This window comes from Coloeus monedula (assembly GCF_965178545.1).
Source record: "Coloeus monedula genome assembly, chromosome: 1".
Taxonomy (NCBI): Eukaryota; Metazoa; Chordata; class Aves; order Passeriformes; family Corvidae; genus Coloeus; species Coloeus monedula.
In genome coordinates, this window is record NC_138781.1 from 80,542,211 (window position 1) to 80,562,085 (window position 19,875).

General features: G+C 36.5%; 1 protein-coding gene across 1 annotated transcript in view; it reads left to right on the forward strand.

Annotated features, from left to right (window-relative positions):
• Positions 1-19,875, forward strand: part of LOC309572553 (cadherin-12-like) — a gene marked incomplete at both ends in the record, with an annotated part of 156,874 nt that overhangs the window by 88,553 nt on the left and 48,446 nt on the right. Inside the window, one exon of the mRNA XM_082280899.1 lies at positions 2,288-2,455. Coding sequence (XP_082137025.1) covers positions 2,288-2,455 — 168 coding nt within the window. The remainder of the gene's footprint in view (positions 1-2,287; positions 2,456-19,875) is intronic.

Here is a 19,875-nt window from a genome sequence, read left to right on the forward strand (position 1 = left end):
GCTGGAAAGCAGCTCTGTAGAAAGGCACCTGGGGGTCCTGGTTGAGGGAAAGTTGAACATGAGTCAGCAGTGCCCTGGCAGCCAGGAGGGCCAACCCTGTCCTGGGGTGCATCAGGCACAGCATCACCAGCCAGGAAAGGGAGGGGATTGTCCCACTCTGCTCTGCACTGGGGCGGCCTCACCTCGAGTGCTGGGGGCAGTTTTGGGTGCCATGATTTAAAAAAGACATTAAACTATTAGAGAGCATCCAAAGAAAGGCCACCAAGATGGTGAAGGGTTGGGAGGGAAAGCTGCATGAAGAGCAGCTGAAGTCACTTGGTCTGTTCACCCTGGAGGAGACTGAGGGGAGACCTCATTGTGATCTTCAACATCCTCATGAGGGGAAGAGGAGGGGCAGGGATCAATCTCCTCTCCGTGGTGACCAATGACAGAACCCGAGGAAATGGCATGAAGCTGAGTCAGGGGAGGTTTAGGTTGGATACCAGAGAATGGTTTTTCACCCAGAGGGTAGATGGGCAATAGAACACGCTCCCCAGGGAAGTGGTCACAGCTCCAGTGTGACAGAGTTCAAGAAGCATTTAGACAAACACTCTCAGGAACATGGTGTGACTGCGTCCTGCGCAGAGCCAGGAGCTGCACCTGATGATCCTGATGGGTGGCTTCCAACTCAGCATATTCTATGATTCTGCAATTCTATGTTATTTCATTTTGTTACTATAACACAGGAGGTCTTTCATTCGCACAGGTCTTTTCTGCTTAAATGAAAATACCAAGGAGGCTGTAAAAGACTGTGGAACATATAGTTTCCACAATGCCAAATTAAGAAGTAATTAAGACTAGGAGGTTCAAAAGGAAACCTAGTAAAGTTTATCGTCTTTGCACAAATATTTTTTTTCTGAATATCACATGAATATGAACAATTTTTTTGCAGTTTTGTAATTCAAATTTCAGTTTGGAGCAAACTGCATGCAGTATGGTATTTGCCATCCTTAGGCAGGAAAATGGTGATTCCTATTAATGTTGTCATTATAATCATGTTACAAGTGGAGAGAAAGGAAATTGTTATAGATTTCAATTAATGGGAATTTTTAATAGGTTAAAGAAATAGCAGATTTAGGTCAAAGTCATTTCTAGATTCTGAAAAAGTATTATAACCTAATGGCTCCTATTCTGACTTGTTAAGACAGCAGTGGTTAGTTGCTATGAAGATAAGAATGGTCCTTAAAGTTTGCTTCTTGCCATTCCAGACCCATTTTAAAACCAAGTAAAAAACCTGTTTTTAACATCAAATGGTTTAATACTAGAAAATAATACTTTATAAACCAATAATAACAAGGAAAAATCATACTTCCAGTTGGTTTATTTTTCAATTTTGCATGTTACCTGCTCCAATGTGCACCTAGGCATTTTCTGATAACTGTTGTTTAACATATAGCATTTTGCAATGCTATTCGCATCTGTAGAATTTTGACAAAGACATGTATTTTCTCCTACATATTTGATTTCAAGAAAAAGCCTTTAGTACACCAAACCTTAGGTTTATACAACCTCATCAGCTAATTTGTGTGTTCAATAGTACCTCTCCTTTTCTCTCCCCATCTTTTTCTCTCCAACTCTTTCTTTTATATTATATATTCTTAACATATCAGAAGGGGGATTATGGCATATCTACTTAGATATCAGCTGTCCAAAATCATTGAAGACTAAAAGTCATTGTGGTAATGTCTTACTGTGATATTTAAATTACTTTTTTTTAAAGGAAATTCCTCAAATATTCACTGCATCATTGTGCTATATCAAGAACACTTTTTCAAACAAAGGAAGTGTCTTCTAATAAAGACCTCCTTTTGTAGAAAGGAACACTGTTTTGTCCTACATTAACTTGAATTTATTGGCAAGTGAATGGTTGGAAACAATTGACAATGCAGGCTTTTCAATGCAATGCCACCTCTTCCTACATTTCCTCGCTCTGTACAAGGCAGTGTTCCTCATCCCTGATGTGGCAAATCTATGATCACAACATCAATATCCCTAGTGAAAATGCATCATTCTCTTTCATCCGTTCATGTCCTGATTGAAAAGACAAAACACTCATTTTGAGTGGTTGAATACCTGACGAACACACTTTTGAAAAGCCTGAGTGATTTGCGTGTTTCTGTGTGACCTCCTCTCATCAACCATTTCAGAATTCTATTCCTGGATCAAGAGATCCAGTATTAAATTGTAAGAGTAGACAATCACAGCCCTTTGTTTATTTGCTCCTTCTCTTTCCCATTTCTTCTCATAGGTGTAATAAGAACAGCTTTGCCAAATATGGACAGAGAAGTGAAAGAACAATATCAAGTTCTAATCCAAGCCAAGGACATGGGAGGACAGCTGGGAGGACTAGCTGGTACCACCACTGTAAACATTACTCTCACGGATGTCAACGACAACCCACCCAGATTTCCTAAGAGTATGTAGTATTCCAAAGCACTGATTTCCAAATAAGCATGACTGAAAATGTTAGTTTGGAAAAGTCCTTTAGATAAGAAACTCAGATCCTGGAAAAAGAACAGTATATGATGAAAAAAATCAAATATCCTTTTTTTTTAAATAATATAAAGCTCAACTTGAAAGTATGAGTTGAATGTTTAAGAGGAAATATACCATTATTCCACAAGACCAGCCTGAGCCTAAGAGTTCATTTAATTTACACTATAAAAATTATCTGGGAAATACTATTTTGTCAAGAAAAACTGCATGAATCCCTTCAAATTACAAAAGGTTATAACCTGAGACTTCCAGGTACCAAAGGAAGAGCTAGCTCATGCTAAGCATTATTGTTATGATGTTCAGGAACAGATTTTTATGTGTCTTGGCCCCGAAGATTATATCTGTCCTTGAAAACACTTGCAGCCTCAAAACAGTGATCAGGCACTGATAATTTATTATGTTTCACATCAATTAGTTTAAATGAGGCTTTTCAGAAGTATGCTAATTTAAGGAGTTTCATAGTCTGCGTATGATTAAGAGGATTGTCACTTAAACTTGTCTCCATAAATTTACTGAAGTTTTGTATATTCCATACCTTCAAAATGCAGAAACTAATCAAGCAAAAATCTTGATAGCTATGCCAAAATAATTAGCTGCTAAAATTCTTTAGTAAGGCAAATTCATATTATAATATGTTGCATGAATCTGCAGTAAGATCACAGCATTTTTTACTTTGCATCTCTTTCCTTGCCCATGAATTGAAATCCCACTATACGTATTATGAATGCTCCATAGGTACAAAACCACATCTGCAACTGTGAAGTTTTCTCCTGCATAAAAATTCTTCTTTTACTCATTGTGTTTTTGCAGGCATGTGAGAAAGATCAGGTTATGAGAAGGATCCATCTGGTCCTTCCTTCTGTCTCTTACACTCACATCTAGATGGTATCCACAAAACAGGCCAAACAATACTTCATAAAACTTCTTTGCTTTCTAATTATATTTACTTATAATGGTGCCTTTGTATTTAACAACCCTCAATGTATTTTTCTTGCAGCAAGTTCCCCCATTGCTTTGAAACAGGTAAAATTTCAGAGTCCACATCCTCTGTCAGAGGTACATAAACTAATCATATATCATACAACAAACAGCTTCCCCTCATTTGTTTTGAATCCATCCTTACATAATTGCCTGCATGTTAACCTCTTCAAAAATTCAGAAAGCACTGCAAAATATCAGCTTTATTTAGAGAAACTGTGTCGATTTCTCTTTGTTCAATAAGGGAAATTCTCTCTGAGTTCAGTAAATCTGCTCCTACAGTTTTGCCTGTACATGTCAGTCATATCCATCTGTAGCTCCACTAGACTCCCTGGAGAACTTTTGGGGAAGAAAATCTGTGTTATATTATACCTCCAAGCCTTCTTGTGCCACAGTGGTTTGAAGCAAAATATTGCACATCATAATAGTTCCCTTATTTCATTCTTCAGGCTCTTGGGCATGTAACAGCTAATTCAAATGATTTGTTGTTGTTGTGTCTGTTTGTTCCACAACTGCTTCTATAGCTAATTTAACCTTCTCCTGAGTCCCCTATAAAGTTCTAGGATAGAAAAAAATCCCCATTTTTTCTACACTAACAACAAAGAAAAAAATATACTAAGTTTTACATTCGTGATCTTATCTTCTCTGAGCACTTCTGTATCTCAGTTTTGGGCTGGCTTTATACAGTTCCTCTCAGGCTTTTGCCTCCAGATGTCTTAAAAGACAATTATTATTAGCTTGTTTGCAGAGATTTATTCAAACTCATTCTTTGTTTTCTTTATTGTGGTTTTATAGATAAAGCAGACTTTATGGTTCTTTCTACTGTCCTCCCTGAGACACGACTTCATTTTTTTGAAAGATGCCTTCTTGCTTTTATTAGCTATGCTGTTTGCCCTTACAGATTTGCCTTTTAATGGATATGCACATTTGCTGTGCATCTTCTAAATGATATCCCTAGACAGCACCCACACCACCCATAGTGATTTAACAGTCTCAGCTATCCCGTTCAGAATTTCTATAGTAATATGCCTCAGTTTTATTTATTTTCACTTTCTTGTTATTATTATTTATTTAACTGAATATAATCATCTTGTAATTCTGGCTTTTATTGCTCCTGCACAAATATTGCATTTAAACTAATTGTAGTTGCTGTAAAATTTAGAATAACTAGGGAACTTTTCCTGAGTAGCTAATGGTAATGCTGTTCTCTTTTTTAAGTCTTAGATGACAGAAATTCCTTTAACAACTATCATTATTCCTCCACTGATAAAGTCTATTGTAACTTTCCTGTGTATTTGGCTCCTTGATACTATGCTGCTTGACTGATTTTCTTCTTTCCCACAGATATTGAACACAGGTCCATCTTCTGCTGATATTCTTGTTTAGCATTAGGCATTAAAGTTACCTATACTAGTTCCCATTTTAACCTTTGGCTTTATATTATGGCTTGCTTTCTTTCTCCTCTTTACTGGTCCCTACTTTGATTCCGTATGAACTACGACTTCTGCATTTCCTACTGGGCTATCATCTCATTTTGTAGCATTCTCCAGTGAAGAATGCAGAGTTCTCATCACTGCACCCTTTGTCTGAACTGCATACCTTTGCAATTTTTTTTTAATTGTGTGTTTTCCAGCACCTGAAAATAGTCCTGAACCTTTCACGAGGTATCACAATGGTCATAGAAAAGTTTTTAAACTTTCAGAAGCCTATTCTTCTTAAGGCCAAAATGAATTTTGCATTTTTCCTATTCTTTAACAAGTGCCCCAACATTCTAATATTGTGACTTACTTCTCCTCACCACTTTTTCTCAGCCAGGCATTTGAAGCTCTGTCTTTCAATCTTTTTCTTCTGATTGTACATGGTGAGACTACTTCAGACTATGCTACTATGAATGTCCTTAACTTCAGGTTTCATTTGCTAGCCTAAATTTCAATCCTAAGTCTTCTTTATTTTGTCAGACCTTACGTAATATCTCCTTCAGTTTCACAAGTGCTGCCAAAGCCTTTGTGGCATCCTCCAAACCTGAAAAATAAGCAAATCATCCCAGAGGGCCTCTTTGTGCCAGCATTCCTGCTGTCTTCATCCTCAGTGCTTGTTAGTCTGTCTATCGTTCTAGTCTGCTCCTGCCTTTCAGCTGGAACTCCTGCTGTTGGAAGGGTATCAGGACCACAAGAGGAAATAATTTAACTGTCTGGAGACCAAAAAACTCAGTACATTGAAAAGCTTCATGTGCCCAGTGCTCATTCCCATTCTGCTTTTCAGTTGTATATTTTACTCCCCTTGTTGTTAGGGGCCTTTTATTGTATGCTTTCATCTACTGTTGTGGTGCAAAAATGCTCAAGTTTCACATAATATCAGATAGTTTTTGTGACACAGAGAAATCATGGCATATATCATCCTCTCTGAAGAAGATAGCCTCGAGGTCTTATTTAATGCATGAACTGCAGTTATGGCATCTTTGCCCAAGTGTTGCTATGAAGGAGCAAAAAAATCACACACAAGAGACCAAGCTTGTCCTGTACTTTGCATGCTAGTAAGGTTGAAAACCTTTTCCTTCGATTATATCAAATGTCACAAAAGACAAATTACAGCAGTGACTCTCAACAAAACAGAAGAGAATAAGACTGGAGGTTTGTGTTGATATTGAAAATAACAAACACTTAACCTGGCTTACAAGCTAAAATGTCAGTATGGGGGCTCCAGTGTATTGGTCAACCTTTTTTTTTTTTTTGCATGTGTTACAGGCAACAGTCTCGATCAATGGGGATTTACTTAGCGAGCCCGTTTGGTTAAGCAGTATGTGAGATGATGTGTAGTGTGCCTGAAATTCAGAGACACAAAGCTAATTACAGCTAAACAAAAGAACTAAGTGAGAAAAAGTAGAGTTTGAATTATATTTCTAACATAACAACTGTATTTTTCTTTTTTTTCCCCCTGAAAACGTTGCAATGATTAGGAATAATTACCTGCCAGGAAATGGAGTTTGCCATTTGCTTGACTACCATAGCTGAAAGGATAATTGTGAAGAATTTTAGTTTATGTGAAAAATAAGTGTTTAAAATCAGGTCTGCATAGGTGCCAAGTTCAGGCCTGACAAGAGATCAGGAACCCTTGAGTATTGCTGGGATTGAGACCTCCAGTATCCTTTTACTCGTCATTGGTCAACAAAGCCAGGAAGTGCAGATGGAAAAAAAGGACTAAAGGTCCTTTAACACAAACTGCTCCAGGGTTAATGTTTTTGCATCACATAATCAGGACCACAGTTTTGCAAAGGGCCTCTGCCAAAGAAGCCATGATGTAGATTACCTAATCAAATAAGACAATATTAAATTTCACCAGATGAAGCTTAAATTTATTTTCTAAACTTAGTAAAGCTGAAAAAAACACCCAAGATTTCACAGCAGAAGTAAGAGAACATATATTATTAATATTTGGAAGAAGCTACATTGATAAATTATACATTACAAGCTTGCAAAAAAAAATCTAACACAGAACACCTTCATCTCATTGAGGGTCTTTTAAGGAGACAGGCAGGTTTGGATGGGTTATCAGCATCAGTGATGAAAAAACACTGACTATCCTGCTGAACAAGGAATTTTTTATTTAGAACCTGTGCTTTTGAATGTATTCAGTGGGGAACTCCCACCTTGCATGTCTCCTAGTAATGAGGAGTGTAACAGAGAGGAAACCTCTAAACATATGTTTCTGTCAGAGTTGCCTGACCTGCAGGTATCTATTGGCCCACATTTCAGAAAACTGACACTTCAGAAAATGGATATTTTCTTTAAAAGTAGTAGGAAAAAGTTAATCTGAATTATTTTATTATTAAAAATTATTTCCAGAAGTGTTTTCTGTCTTCCCTGGCTCTTCATTAGTACAGCTCCTTTCTGCATTGCTGTGCATGTTTCATTGTTAAAGATAGAACTTTTTTTGTAAATATTAAAATAAATATTTCATACCAAAGTTTAATTTTTGCCAAAACCAGAAAAAAAAAGTAAGGCAAATAATGAAAAGGTAAGTACTTTTCCTGTCATAACAACATCGTTCAATCAATTGAACAAAAATTTGGTATGACACAACATTGCCTTTGAAAAGTGGACAAAAGCTGCATACATCTAGGTATACACCCTGGTCCAGAAGGGAACTGATGGCCTTTCTCTCTCAGCTACTTACTTACATGATAGCTGGCTAAGTAAAAAGATGGTTCAGCACATCCTTCCTGAAAGCTAATGGGATAACCCTTAATTCATCAAGCAGTGGACCACTCTGAGCATGCTGCCAGGACAGCAGTGGCTTGTTTCCAATTATTAAAATAAGCTTCAAGAAAAAATGGATGGGCTATATTTACTTCAACATTTAAATGACAAAAACTGTATAATTAGTTGGTATAAATTATGCTTTATGGAATCAAACCAATTAAGTGAAGTGGTGGATTCATATTTTGTAAGTTGACTATGCTTCAGTTTCCCTGTCTCTTTCTTTTGTTCACTGCTGACAGAGTGAGTGTGAAAGCAATTTAGAGAAATAAACCCTTATATGCTGAGCAATAAAAGCACATGTGAATCATTTTGGTCAAAGGAATAGTATGTCTTTTTATTTTAATATGACATAAATATGCTTTTAGAGAATAAGGCCCTGACATAGAAGAAATGCAATTGAATTTTTAAATTTAGACAGTTTTTTATTCTGATATTAGCAAATAAAAGACCATTACAAGTGTCTTCTGAAGTTAACAGTAAGTTTGGGGTTTTTTTAAGGTGTGTATTTTTTAAGGTGACACTCCCTGAATTTGCTTTTTTTAACTCAAAAGAACTATTTGGATAAAGCTATGTTTTATCACATCATTTCCAGCTAACAGAAGTCAATTTTGTGAGAGAATGATTAAAAGCTCTTTCTAATAGAAGAGAAATTAATTAAGGTTTGAACCCAATACTTGAATTTTGTCTACTTGTGCATGTCTTAGCTTTTAAAAAATGCATCTCTGATGGTCAGAAACCATTGTCTCAGGATTGCTTTGCAATCACATTTAAAATATTCAGACAGCAGTAGAGCAATGCCTAGACATCACAAGGGCCATTTTTTTTTGCTGTCATTGGTCTTTCCAAAAGCATGTCAGTGAAATCCATCAAGATAGTTTGCATAAAAGACCATGGCAAATTTCCAGAAAAGCTAACATATTTGGAAACATAAACACAACTATTCATCTTTCCGGTAGTGACCCTTTAAATAAAGCAAGGTTGAAGGATCGTTCCTACAACCTTGCACATCAGTTGATACTGTAGGATTTTGCGGGTAATTGGATTTGGATTTCACGAGTGGCCAGTACAGTGCATTCCACAGAACATATTAAATCCTCCATTGGAAACAGCAGAGGAAACAATAATCTTAGAGAGAAAATTTCACAAAATTGACAAAAAAGTTCACAAAATAGAGAATTCATAAACAAAAAAAAGAAAAAAATATTTCATTTATGCAATTTCAGGAATTTCAGAGTAAGTAAAAAAGACCTTTGTAAACACAAACTAGCCCTTTACTCTCTTAGTTATATGACCTTGGCATGGCACTTGAATGACCTATTAGCTGGATGACCTATTACATAGATATATTATATATTACTTATTACATATTACATATTAAGAATAGGATTTTCATATTATTACCCTTTAGATTGCATCTATTTTCAGTGATTATTTATTGGTTTGCAGCTTATTTTAATAGGTGTTCTGTCAAATACTGCAATCTGTAGAAATATTTAAAAAGAAAGAACAACCAAGTGCTGAACCTGGAATGGCCTGCCTATATATTCTTGTGCATACACACTTTGTAGATTGAAAATTCTTATTATAGATATTTATTTATATATTATTGGAAGCTTAGTACATCACAGAAATTGAACGTGCATTAATTGTCCTAGGTTTTACTACATTAAAGCTGGTCAGTTTTTAATTCAGTAAACTAAATATGGCTGATTCTATTCAAGTGGCTTTGAACAAGACTAGCTCAGATTGTATTGCAAAATTGGTTCAGAAGCAGACTGCAAGCAAGAGGTCTTCTTGTCCATATGGGATAGAAAGGAAAATCTTTTAATCCATTGCTTTGGATGAGTGGCTTATGAGAGAGAAGTTCCTCAGATAATGGTATCTACTTTTAAAGATTTCAGAAGAACACAACACAAATCCCACCCAGTAGTGTATTAGAAATCTACAGGAAAAGACTGTGTGATTGATAAATTATTCTGTTCACTAATCTAAAAAAACTTAAATAATGAAAGCAGTGGTTTGATTTAAAAATAAGTGATGAAGATTTAGTGCCTCCTTACTTGGACAATTTGCTAGAAAACTTGCTCAGGATTTAGGTTCAGATCTGCCTAATTAAGCATTTTAACAAGTCTGCACAAGTTTCTGGGAAGTTATTCTACTCCCTGTAATTCAGATATGGAAGTATGGCTTCTCTCAGTACTTCTGTTAAAAGTTGTTGTGCTTTATATACAGCACTTGCATCTTCATTGGCTCTCAGAATGAAAATGAGTCCATCTTTCATTGATTAAAGAATTTGCCTGGCAGACAAGATGCCCTAATTCAGTTCCAGCAACTAATTACTGATTTTATACCAACTGGGAGATACCTGCACAGGACAGGTGGACAGATTCATTGCAGACTAACCTGCAGGTAGAGATTATTTATGAGACTGAGCCAGGGCTTGCTTTGAATCAGAAAAGGAAGGATGGTCAAATCCTGATTTTCACCATCTTTGTTAATTTTCTAATGTCTATGCCATAAGACATAAAAGAAAAAAAAGCACTAGTTCAGTTTTGTAAACCAAGCTTATACTGTTTAATGTCAGAAAATCTTATGCAAGTCTGATTTTCATTTACCTGTGAGTTTTGGGCAAATTAAGACTGCATTTTTGAGTTGAACATATACTTTAACCAGCCATTTTAAACAGCAATGGAAGATGGGAATGCAGAGACTCCAGAAATGGGCTCAGGCAATTGCAAGCCCATCATGAAAACAGCACCCCTGCAGAGGTCATTATAATTTTGGATTGTAATACCTTTGACTTACTACAGCTTCAGCACCAGTAAAATTACAGTCAGATCAGTACAATAATAAATACCAGCTGACCAGTATTTGCACAGGGCTCTTACAGGAATCAGAGAACCAAGCGTAGCTCCTCTTTATTCTGGGTTCCTTGCAAGTCTCACACCTCTGTACTATTTACACTGTCTTGCCTGTCTCACCCTCCTTTGGCCTCTCCTTCTTCTTGATCCTGTATATCCTTTTTTCAAAATGCACTTTTCTCTCTTATGGGAGACACAAATTTATCCTTGATCTCATTTTCATCTTATAGCTAGAGTGTGGCCATCTCCTCCTTCAACTCCACAGTTGTTTGTTTGTTTTTTCCCAATGGTAGCACTGCTAAAAGAATTTATACTTTGCTGAGTCACTTCCAGCTCTGAGTTTATCCATATTTTTCTATACTGAAATCATGAGTCTTCACCATCCCAGATAAGCTCTTCACATCTTCATCTTACTTGTTTTGGCCACTATCCTGTCACGCAGCTTAGTGACCCTTGCCTGCTGTTTCTGTTTCACTTGAGTTACACATTCAACAGTCATTAAAAAGCTTCTGTATTTTTCTTTTCCCACCACCATTTAATCAGTGCAATTATGGACATTTTTGCATAGACTACAAGAATGTATACAATGGCTTATTACATTTCACTTTTAAAAGCAAAAGAAGGACATGTGAATATCTGAGAAAGTTCCTGAAGATTTATGTTTTAATTCTATAGTATTAATCTTAGAACAGTACAGGGCACAGTTTTGACCAACACCAAGTAAAGCTTTCTCAGAGAAATTCAGGGTATTTGGAGAAATTAGTACAGATCAAGAACTATTTTGTGCAGTCACTTTCCATGAAATTGACCTATTTTGGTGTGGCTAAAGGAATTCAATAACATGGAATTAGGCCGTTCTATATTGGCTGGCTTCTGTGCCACAGAGTACGGCTGGTACATGAAATTTCTTTGTACATTTGTAGCTTATTTGAGCCTGTGCTTTGCAATCCAGGCCATGCAGCCCTTTTTGGGTCAGAGTACCCCGAGTTAAGTAACCTTCTGTCATTCATTATATGTGTGTGTAACATAAAGGAGTTAAAACAAAGTTTAACCTCTATAAAAATTTCTATTTACGTATGTGCCAACTTCCTCTTACTTTTTTTCTTACTCCTTCCCATTTCAGAACTATTGACACACTTTTAGTAAGAACTGATTTGCACCCAAAGGTGCACTTAGCCTTAGCAAAGACTCCCTGGAAACTTCTTCTTTTTTTTGTAGCTGTCACTGTTGCATGTTCTTAATAATAAAACATCTTGAAGGGAGAATCATTTTATTCAGACTGAATAACTAAATTCCCAACCAAAGCATTGGAAGAAAATGGAGAAACAAACTGGAGGGGGAGATATTCAATTACCACAGATCCTTAAAACACTAAATGTTTAGTAAATTCTTTGTCTGCTGCATTTATATTGTTTTTTTAAGTCTCTCAAGAATGCATAAGTAGCAAAGGTTATCTGAGGACTGTTTGGAGTACTGACTGAATGAAACAAAAAACCTGTTTAAAGGTCTAAACTGAGAGAGAGTGAACCCTTAGCTGCAAAGCAGAGCATAAACCCAAATATAGCTATTTCTTTATACTACTCAATAGCCAATGAAAAATATAGGTAATTTCTCACTGGCTAAAATGCAATGCACTGATTGCACTGTAAACAATAATTCAAGAAATACAGATGAGTATAATAGTGGTTAGAAGTTAAATGTTCTGTTTGTCACAACATTCTGTTGTTAATTCATTTCCCTCTTATCATCATCTCTAAGCGGTAATTGATCATTAATAGAAATATGAGGTAAATTGTTTTTAAACACTATAATTATAATAGTAGATTATTATCATTAGTAATTGTATTTCACATCTGCTACCTTATGTAGAGAAGGTGCAAATAAATACAGTTCATAGAAATTTAACAACCTTTGGCAGGAATCATGTCATTCATTCCACTATAATGTGTTTTCTGTAGGAGTGACAAAGAAATCATTCATTCAACACACAGAGAGTACTTAGATTGGATGCATGAAATTACCCACAGTAACCTTGGTATGTCTTAAAAGCCCCATGCATCTCCGCCTACTCTGATAATGAAAAGTAGATAAGGCTACAGATTTAACAGCATGGGGTTGCCTTGCAATGCTTTGAGAATTGGTTCCAAAGTGACTCACTGACAACAGTGTCACTTGCTGTGTCACTATCAGTTCTGGCAGCATCTGCCTTTTTCCCTGAGGTCTTCCATCCAAGCAAGAAATCAACGTATCCTTTCTGCTCCTAACCATGGTGAGCTTACTTTCTGAAAATTTAGAGACTACAGGGCAACATAAAGTGAAGCCGACCATATGTAATTATCTAATTATAATCACAACAGTTTAGGCTCATGATTTTCAAAAATATCTAAGAACTGCAGTTGTATTCAGATTTTCAGGAGTGCTCCACTCCTTGTAAAAGCATTAAATGGGATGCCCAAGTGTTTGCAACAATCCAAATGTTCCTAATGACAGCAGTAGGAGCTAAGCAGAAGATACCAAGCAGTTTGTCTTCTGTGAGTCCAAAATACCACTTTTGTTGAATATTTGCATAAAAAGCTATAAAAATAAAAAGAAGAAAACAGAAATATTCTAGAGTATATCTTTTGAGTTTTGTCTTGAGTTCATGACAATTATTTTATTCTCAGTGGCTTCTATGGGAAATTTGTTGAATTTGTAAATGTGATTGCCACTGCTCACAAGAGAAGGACCTGTAATTAAGCACTCACTACTTTTGCATTTCATTGGAAAATGAGCAGTATTTATACAGAGCTTACTTTAAATACTTAAATTGGAAAACATAAACATCACTTGTGATAAGTTGAGCATACTTGCTATAAAGTAAAAGAGAATATGGATGGAAAATATACATTTGCCATCCTATTGCATTTTCTTATCTATAACACACTCTAAATCACAAGTATTTAAGGAAACTGCATTGGATAAACCAAAGCTTAAAACAAAGTATAGTAAACTATTATGAACTTGTACTTGATGACTTCACAATTTTATCTTTAAAAGTAATAATTTTCAGTCTCAGCCTGTGCCTACATGGTGAAGAAAAGTAATATGCACTTTAGGGAAAAACACTTTCATGAAATGTACCCAATGAGTATGTAAAAATCAAGTCTTCACAAGGAGTTTTTTGAGTAATACAGGTGTTGAGCATGCTTTGTTTAGGTGATTTGAGGGATGCAACTGAGGTGTGACTTGGAGGACTTAAGATAGGAACCTAATTTCCTTAGTCGATGGAGAGAAAAATTATTCTTCCAATAGAGATGATTTAGAGCACCTGGCTTAGATCCTAAAGTAAATGGTTTGACCATATTCTTAAGAGTGAATGAATTGTAATAAAAATTGTGTTATTATATCTCGTGCCAGAGTGATAAAGAAAATATGATAAGGCTCTGGCAAGATATTTAAGAAGCAGGGATGTTAAGTAGAGCATTACAAACTCTATGTCCCATCCCTGACAATATACTTTTTATCATGTTAATGTTTCACATGTATCTTTCAATTTAAATTTTATAGAGGAAATAAGTGTATTGATTTACTTCTTGGTGACGGTGTGATCACTGGAATATTACCAACCAACCTACCTGATAAGTGCCAATTACATGCTGCCTGGGATTCTGAAAAAGGAAAGACATCTTCTCCTGAAAACTTTTTTCTATCCATAAGGCATGCTACACCTTGATAATTCTTTATAACCACTATATAATTTACATAAAAAAACAATTAATTCAAGCTTTTAGACTATACCCCACCCAAAATTATTTCTCTCGTATTATTTTGTTTGGCAGTAATTTCTAATCAGTAGAATGGATATTAGCAGAGCAATTCTTCATTGGTTATGATACACAATGAAACTGATCATGTGGTCTAGTTTTCCACATAAGCCTTCAGACTTACAGAAAGCTGCACTGTCTAACACATGAATCCATTGGCAAAGTCAGATTTTTCACAAAAAGGGGAAGTGGTGAAGGTGGGATCTTTCATATACAACAGTAACATCAGGATTAAAGCAGTTACTCAGGAACTTGATTAGTTCCCCTCAGCCTGTTGAAATATGGAAACTCCATATTGTCTACAAGAAACTCTTTATAAACTTGAGGAATTTCTAGAACTGAGCATTTCTTCCCCTCTTGGTAAAACTATACTACCATACAAAGATGATTTAAGATCTTCAAAGAAGATTAAGTATTATCCTTGCCTCAGTTTTTGGACTCACATCTGAGTGTGTGTGGCTCCAAGCAACTGCTTCTATAATTATTTCTATATTATGTTGTTAAACAGAGTACTCTCTGTTGCAACAAGTATTCTCTATGCAACAACCAGCACTCTTTGGAGGCAAAAGCTGTGGACTTGACTATCTTGAGCTTAGAAAATGAACTGGTATTCCACATTTCCTGAATGCCTGCACCAACAAGTGGTATATTAATGTCCATGGAATTATTCTCTGACATGAAATAGGGAGGTTTATTTTTAGAAAGCTATATGACAACACCACCGTGTCAGTAGAAAAAAACCCAGCAAATGTTTATATGAGTATTTCAGTATTCAAAAATTGTATCACTATGATGAACATCATTTTTCCTTTAGGGAGGTGGAAGGAGGATGGCCTCAAAACCACAATCTACTAGCTCACCTCAGGGGACGGTAGAGTTCTGGCTCAGGAAATCCCAGCTCTGGGCAACCTCCATCATGTGGATTATCCTAAACTAGGGTAGTGTCAAACTCAAAATAGGTTTTGTTTCTGCTCATTTTCCCTTGAAGTACTGGTGACCCTTGGACATCCACAATCTCTGCAAGATGATACATCTGTGAGATGTATTTTTCTAGGTGTGGTGTGGACTTTGGAATCCACAGAAGAGAACCAGAAAAACCAGAAGCTTTTAAGCATGGTTATGGTATGTCTAATGAGGCCATAAACCTTTAGTCAGAGCAGGGGGTTAGAAACTGGAAGCAGCCTTTCCATAACTGAAGTTTTACAAGCCCATCCCAGATCATGTGTGACCTGCATCAGACACAGGGTGACAAAGCCTGGCTTTTTTTCCCCACACAAGGTCCCAGCCCTCTGCAGAGCACAGAGCCATATCTAGGAGAGGTATGAGTTCATCTCACTGCTGTACTAAATCACATCTCCCTAGTTTTAGGAGCATATGCATCAGATGCTGCTATTTATTAGGCTGATTATCTGTAGCTGATGTAGCAGGTTTAATATATTGAGTATATGCTTATACATTTACATTATCCTTTCCTTTGCATATTACACTGTAGTTAAAACACCAGGGAGAAAATTGAACTGTTGTCTTATGATTCTTCCTAAATAGACAGAAATCAGTGCATTTACAGCCTGGGTCAGGATAAAAATTAAAATTACTTGGTAATTTACGATAACAATACTATTACAATACACTATCTGTTGGGTTTGGGTTTTGTTGTTTGTTGGGTTTTTTGTTTTTTGTTGTTTTGGTTTTTTTTCCTGAGAAAATATTAAGGATTTAGATGAAAGAGAGATAAATTCTTTTATTTCAATTTTTTTGTCTTTAAGAATCATGCTATCATGATCCACTGCAATGCAATACCTTGGCAACTGCCAGAAAGCTGAAAAAAGTGCAAAGAAAATTCAGGAGCGGATAACCTTGCACAGTACAAATATGGTGGCAGATTAGAAAAAAAGTTTGAATTGCATTTACAGCTGTTTGATTGAAGGACATTATGCATTTAAGTCCTTTGATGCTAACCTGGGTTATTTCTTAATAGTCGTTTTTGCTGATGAGAAGTAATTATGGTTTTCATTTGCTATTCCTATCAGACCTGAAAAGGTTTTTGGTACATGGTGGTGTAAACTGCTAGTGTGGAGAAACAACCACCAAAAAAAGCTCGCTTTGTAATAAAAAACAAACAAAAAACCACCTAACCTTTTTGTAAGTAAAAATCAAACCCCAGAACAGCTTTTGAGCCTTAAAAACTAAAACTAATCTAATCACGTCAGAGGAACTGTAAATGTGTGCTGTATTTCAGTCAATATGACTGATTACCTGTCACTTACTCTGCTCTGATTTCTTCCCACTGTGCACTTTGGAACCATCTTTGTTTTAGAAACTCAGAGGCAGAGTGTATGAATTTTTAGCTCACCTCTGCCTCATTTTCCTGAATGCTTTTGGGGATAAGTAATTAGCCCTGTCAGTTATTTCAGCTTAAAATCTTCAACTGCATCATCACTCATTTATTTTTATCATCCTCATTGATGTCGCTCAAGCTGAAACAAAACGTCCTGACCAAGCAATATTTATTCCAAATATTGCAATAGCAAAGGGGGGAGCTAGTTGTATAGTCCAGTTTCATATTGCAGTTTGAGGAAAGTGAGGGCTTTCTCCTTTGGTACTTCCCAAAAGACGGGAGAAAACTTAGAAAACACATTTAAAAGAGATTTATGCAAGTAGAAGAAAGATTTTTGTTGACAGAGGAGTTGCATCAACAAAATTTGACAGAACTGTTGGAGCAGCATAACCAGCTGCTGCATAAGTTTGTCTGAGCTGCTTGTTCCATCATTCCTGGAAGCTGAAGAGAACAAGGTTTTCAGGACCTTTGGGAGTAAAAGGTTATTACTCAGGCCTGTCTCAATATACCTGTATAGTAAATGGAGGTAGTAGTGTATGCAGGAAAAATGGACAGTAAAAAATGAATAATGCTGAACTGTCACAGCAAGTCCACAGCAAGAAGTAATGTCTGCTAGAAACAGAAAAATAAAAGTCTACAAAACTGTCTTTCTCATTTAATGTACAGCATATATTGATCATTTCAAATGTCTTGTGTACAAAGACCAAACCTGTCTGAGTTCAAGAAGCGTTTGGACAACACTCTCAGACACATGGTGTGGCTCTCAGGGTGTCCTGTGCAGGGTCAGGAGTTGCAGTCAGTGATCATGATGGGTCCCTTTCAGCTCAGCATATTCTATGATTCCACCATTTGAGGGAGGGGAGGGAGGGAATGAAGATTTCATGCTATATATTATATTCTCTTGAGTTTTCCTGTGAGCTGGCACCAATATACATTATTTGTTTTCATTTGTTTTATTCTGAAAGTATGTTGTCACAGTAGAACCATTAACAGCTTCCATATGCTGTGAAGATAATATTACAGGAGGACAATGGCACTGTAATTACACACTATATCTTCAGAAATCTGACTCTTGCAGGGTTGAAGATTGCTTCAGAGTTTCAAATTAATCTGGATGACCCTATCTTTATTGCTGTTGAATTTCTGAAAATGATGAAATGCCCAGTCATTGAAAATAACTGATCAAAGCCTAAACAATCAGATATTGAGTAATGTAGTCCTTTGACTTCATCTAAGTTCCATATGATTTACAGCCAGGTACAATATTTTATAGGGAAACGTTTGTTTCAATGAATCTGAGTGATCTTCAGATCACTAAAAATAGACCAATTTGGAAAAGATGGAAAAATCTATTTTCATATGCTCTTACATTTCATGTTCACTAAAATTGTGGATATTAAAAGCAATTGCTGCAGCAATAATTTCTGCTATCTGATATAAGTGCCTGCAAAAGACCTGGACATCTGGGCTAGAACAATATTCAAGTGTAGGCAAAGGTCTTTTCCATCTCTTTTCTGCATAACTTGTATAGCAGAGACCCAGTAATACACGTGTTTGTAAGTGACATTAAATAATAGGAACATTTGTGATTGTATCATGAATAACATGTTAAAATTCTATTCTTTACTTAGAGTCATTGAAGTACAGCTAACAAATAGCTGAGACTATCTTGCCATGACACCATTTTGTGTCATAACAATCCTTTCCTGCTGTTAGAACAACACTAAGTACAGCTTTCTTTAGTATGTTCCCTTGGAAAAAAAAGTAGTGAAATGATTGCTCAATCTTTAGTAGCTCAGGCAATGGGTAATACAAATCTATACACAGTGATGTCCAGAAGTGAATGCTGACACAAGCTGACTTTACTTATGGGGATTTTCTCTAACAAAAAAGGCAAATTTTGCCTTCTGGTGTACTTTGCATACTGATGGGCAGAGGGGGGAAGCAAACAGAAGAGATTTTTTCAGACCAAATCAAACAGAAAATAATATAGGTACTATAGCCCAAACGACTATCTCACAAAAGAGTGAGCTTGTTCCTAATCCAGCAGTGCTAATGTCATTTTGTTCCTCACCTGAAAATACTGTAAAGCTGAAAAAGCTGACACAGCATGCATTGTAAGGAGATAACGACAGGGAACAGAGTCTGCTGTTAAATTCAGCAGCTGAATGCGAAAGTCATCTATCCTGCTGTTAGGTAATATACAGCTTCTCAGAGCCTCATTTTGTGGTGTGTGACTGAACCACTGCTGGGTGGAAATCTCTGAGACATCCCCCTAATGTGCCTCCCAATAGTCACAGATGCCTGTCCCGCTACTATTGAAAAAGAGGTGCAAATTTCCTCCTACATGCCACATGTAGCAGAACCAAGCAGGCCATTGCTGATGTTTTCTGAAGGGGCTGCTCTGTGAGAGCTGTGGAACATTGACCCAAGAAAAAAAAATGGACCCAGGAAAAAAAAATGATGGGGCTCATTTTGTTGAGGCACAGGATGAAGTGAATCAAACATCCTAGGCTCAAAACCAGCTCCAAAAGTTGCTGGCAGTTTTGACAGAAAAGAGTGTTGCTTGAAGAAAGGCGAGCACTGTCTGCCCACTGCAAATACTGGTCGTGGTGATGTTCACTTGCAGCAGTGCAAAGTAACAACTCCAGCGAGAGGAGCAGCTAAGCAGGGAATACGGGCACCTCAGGAGCAGTGAAATAAGTCAGGGCACCATGTTACAAACCCAGGCCTGCTGCTACTGCTGTTGCTATAATCAAGGCTGCCTCAAAGTACTTCGGACTTTTTCTTTTAGCTCTATTAACTATTATGTCTAGCATTTTTCAACATGGCTGTTCCCCTGAATGAAACCATTTTCTCTTCACATGTCAGTAGAAACACTTATTTTAACAGTGTGTAATTTTTTTGGTGGTTTGTTTTTATTTTTTTATTACGACTTGTAGTAAATAATCTGAAAGTAATAGTGTTCTGAGCTAAAAACTGTTTAGCTCAGAAATTTTAGTAAGAGCACCCTCTGGTGGCTCAGGTATGAACAATACTCTAGATCTTCCTTCCATAAAGAGTTGTACACGTTTATAATACTGAATTATAAAGAAATGCGT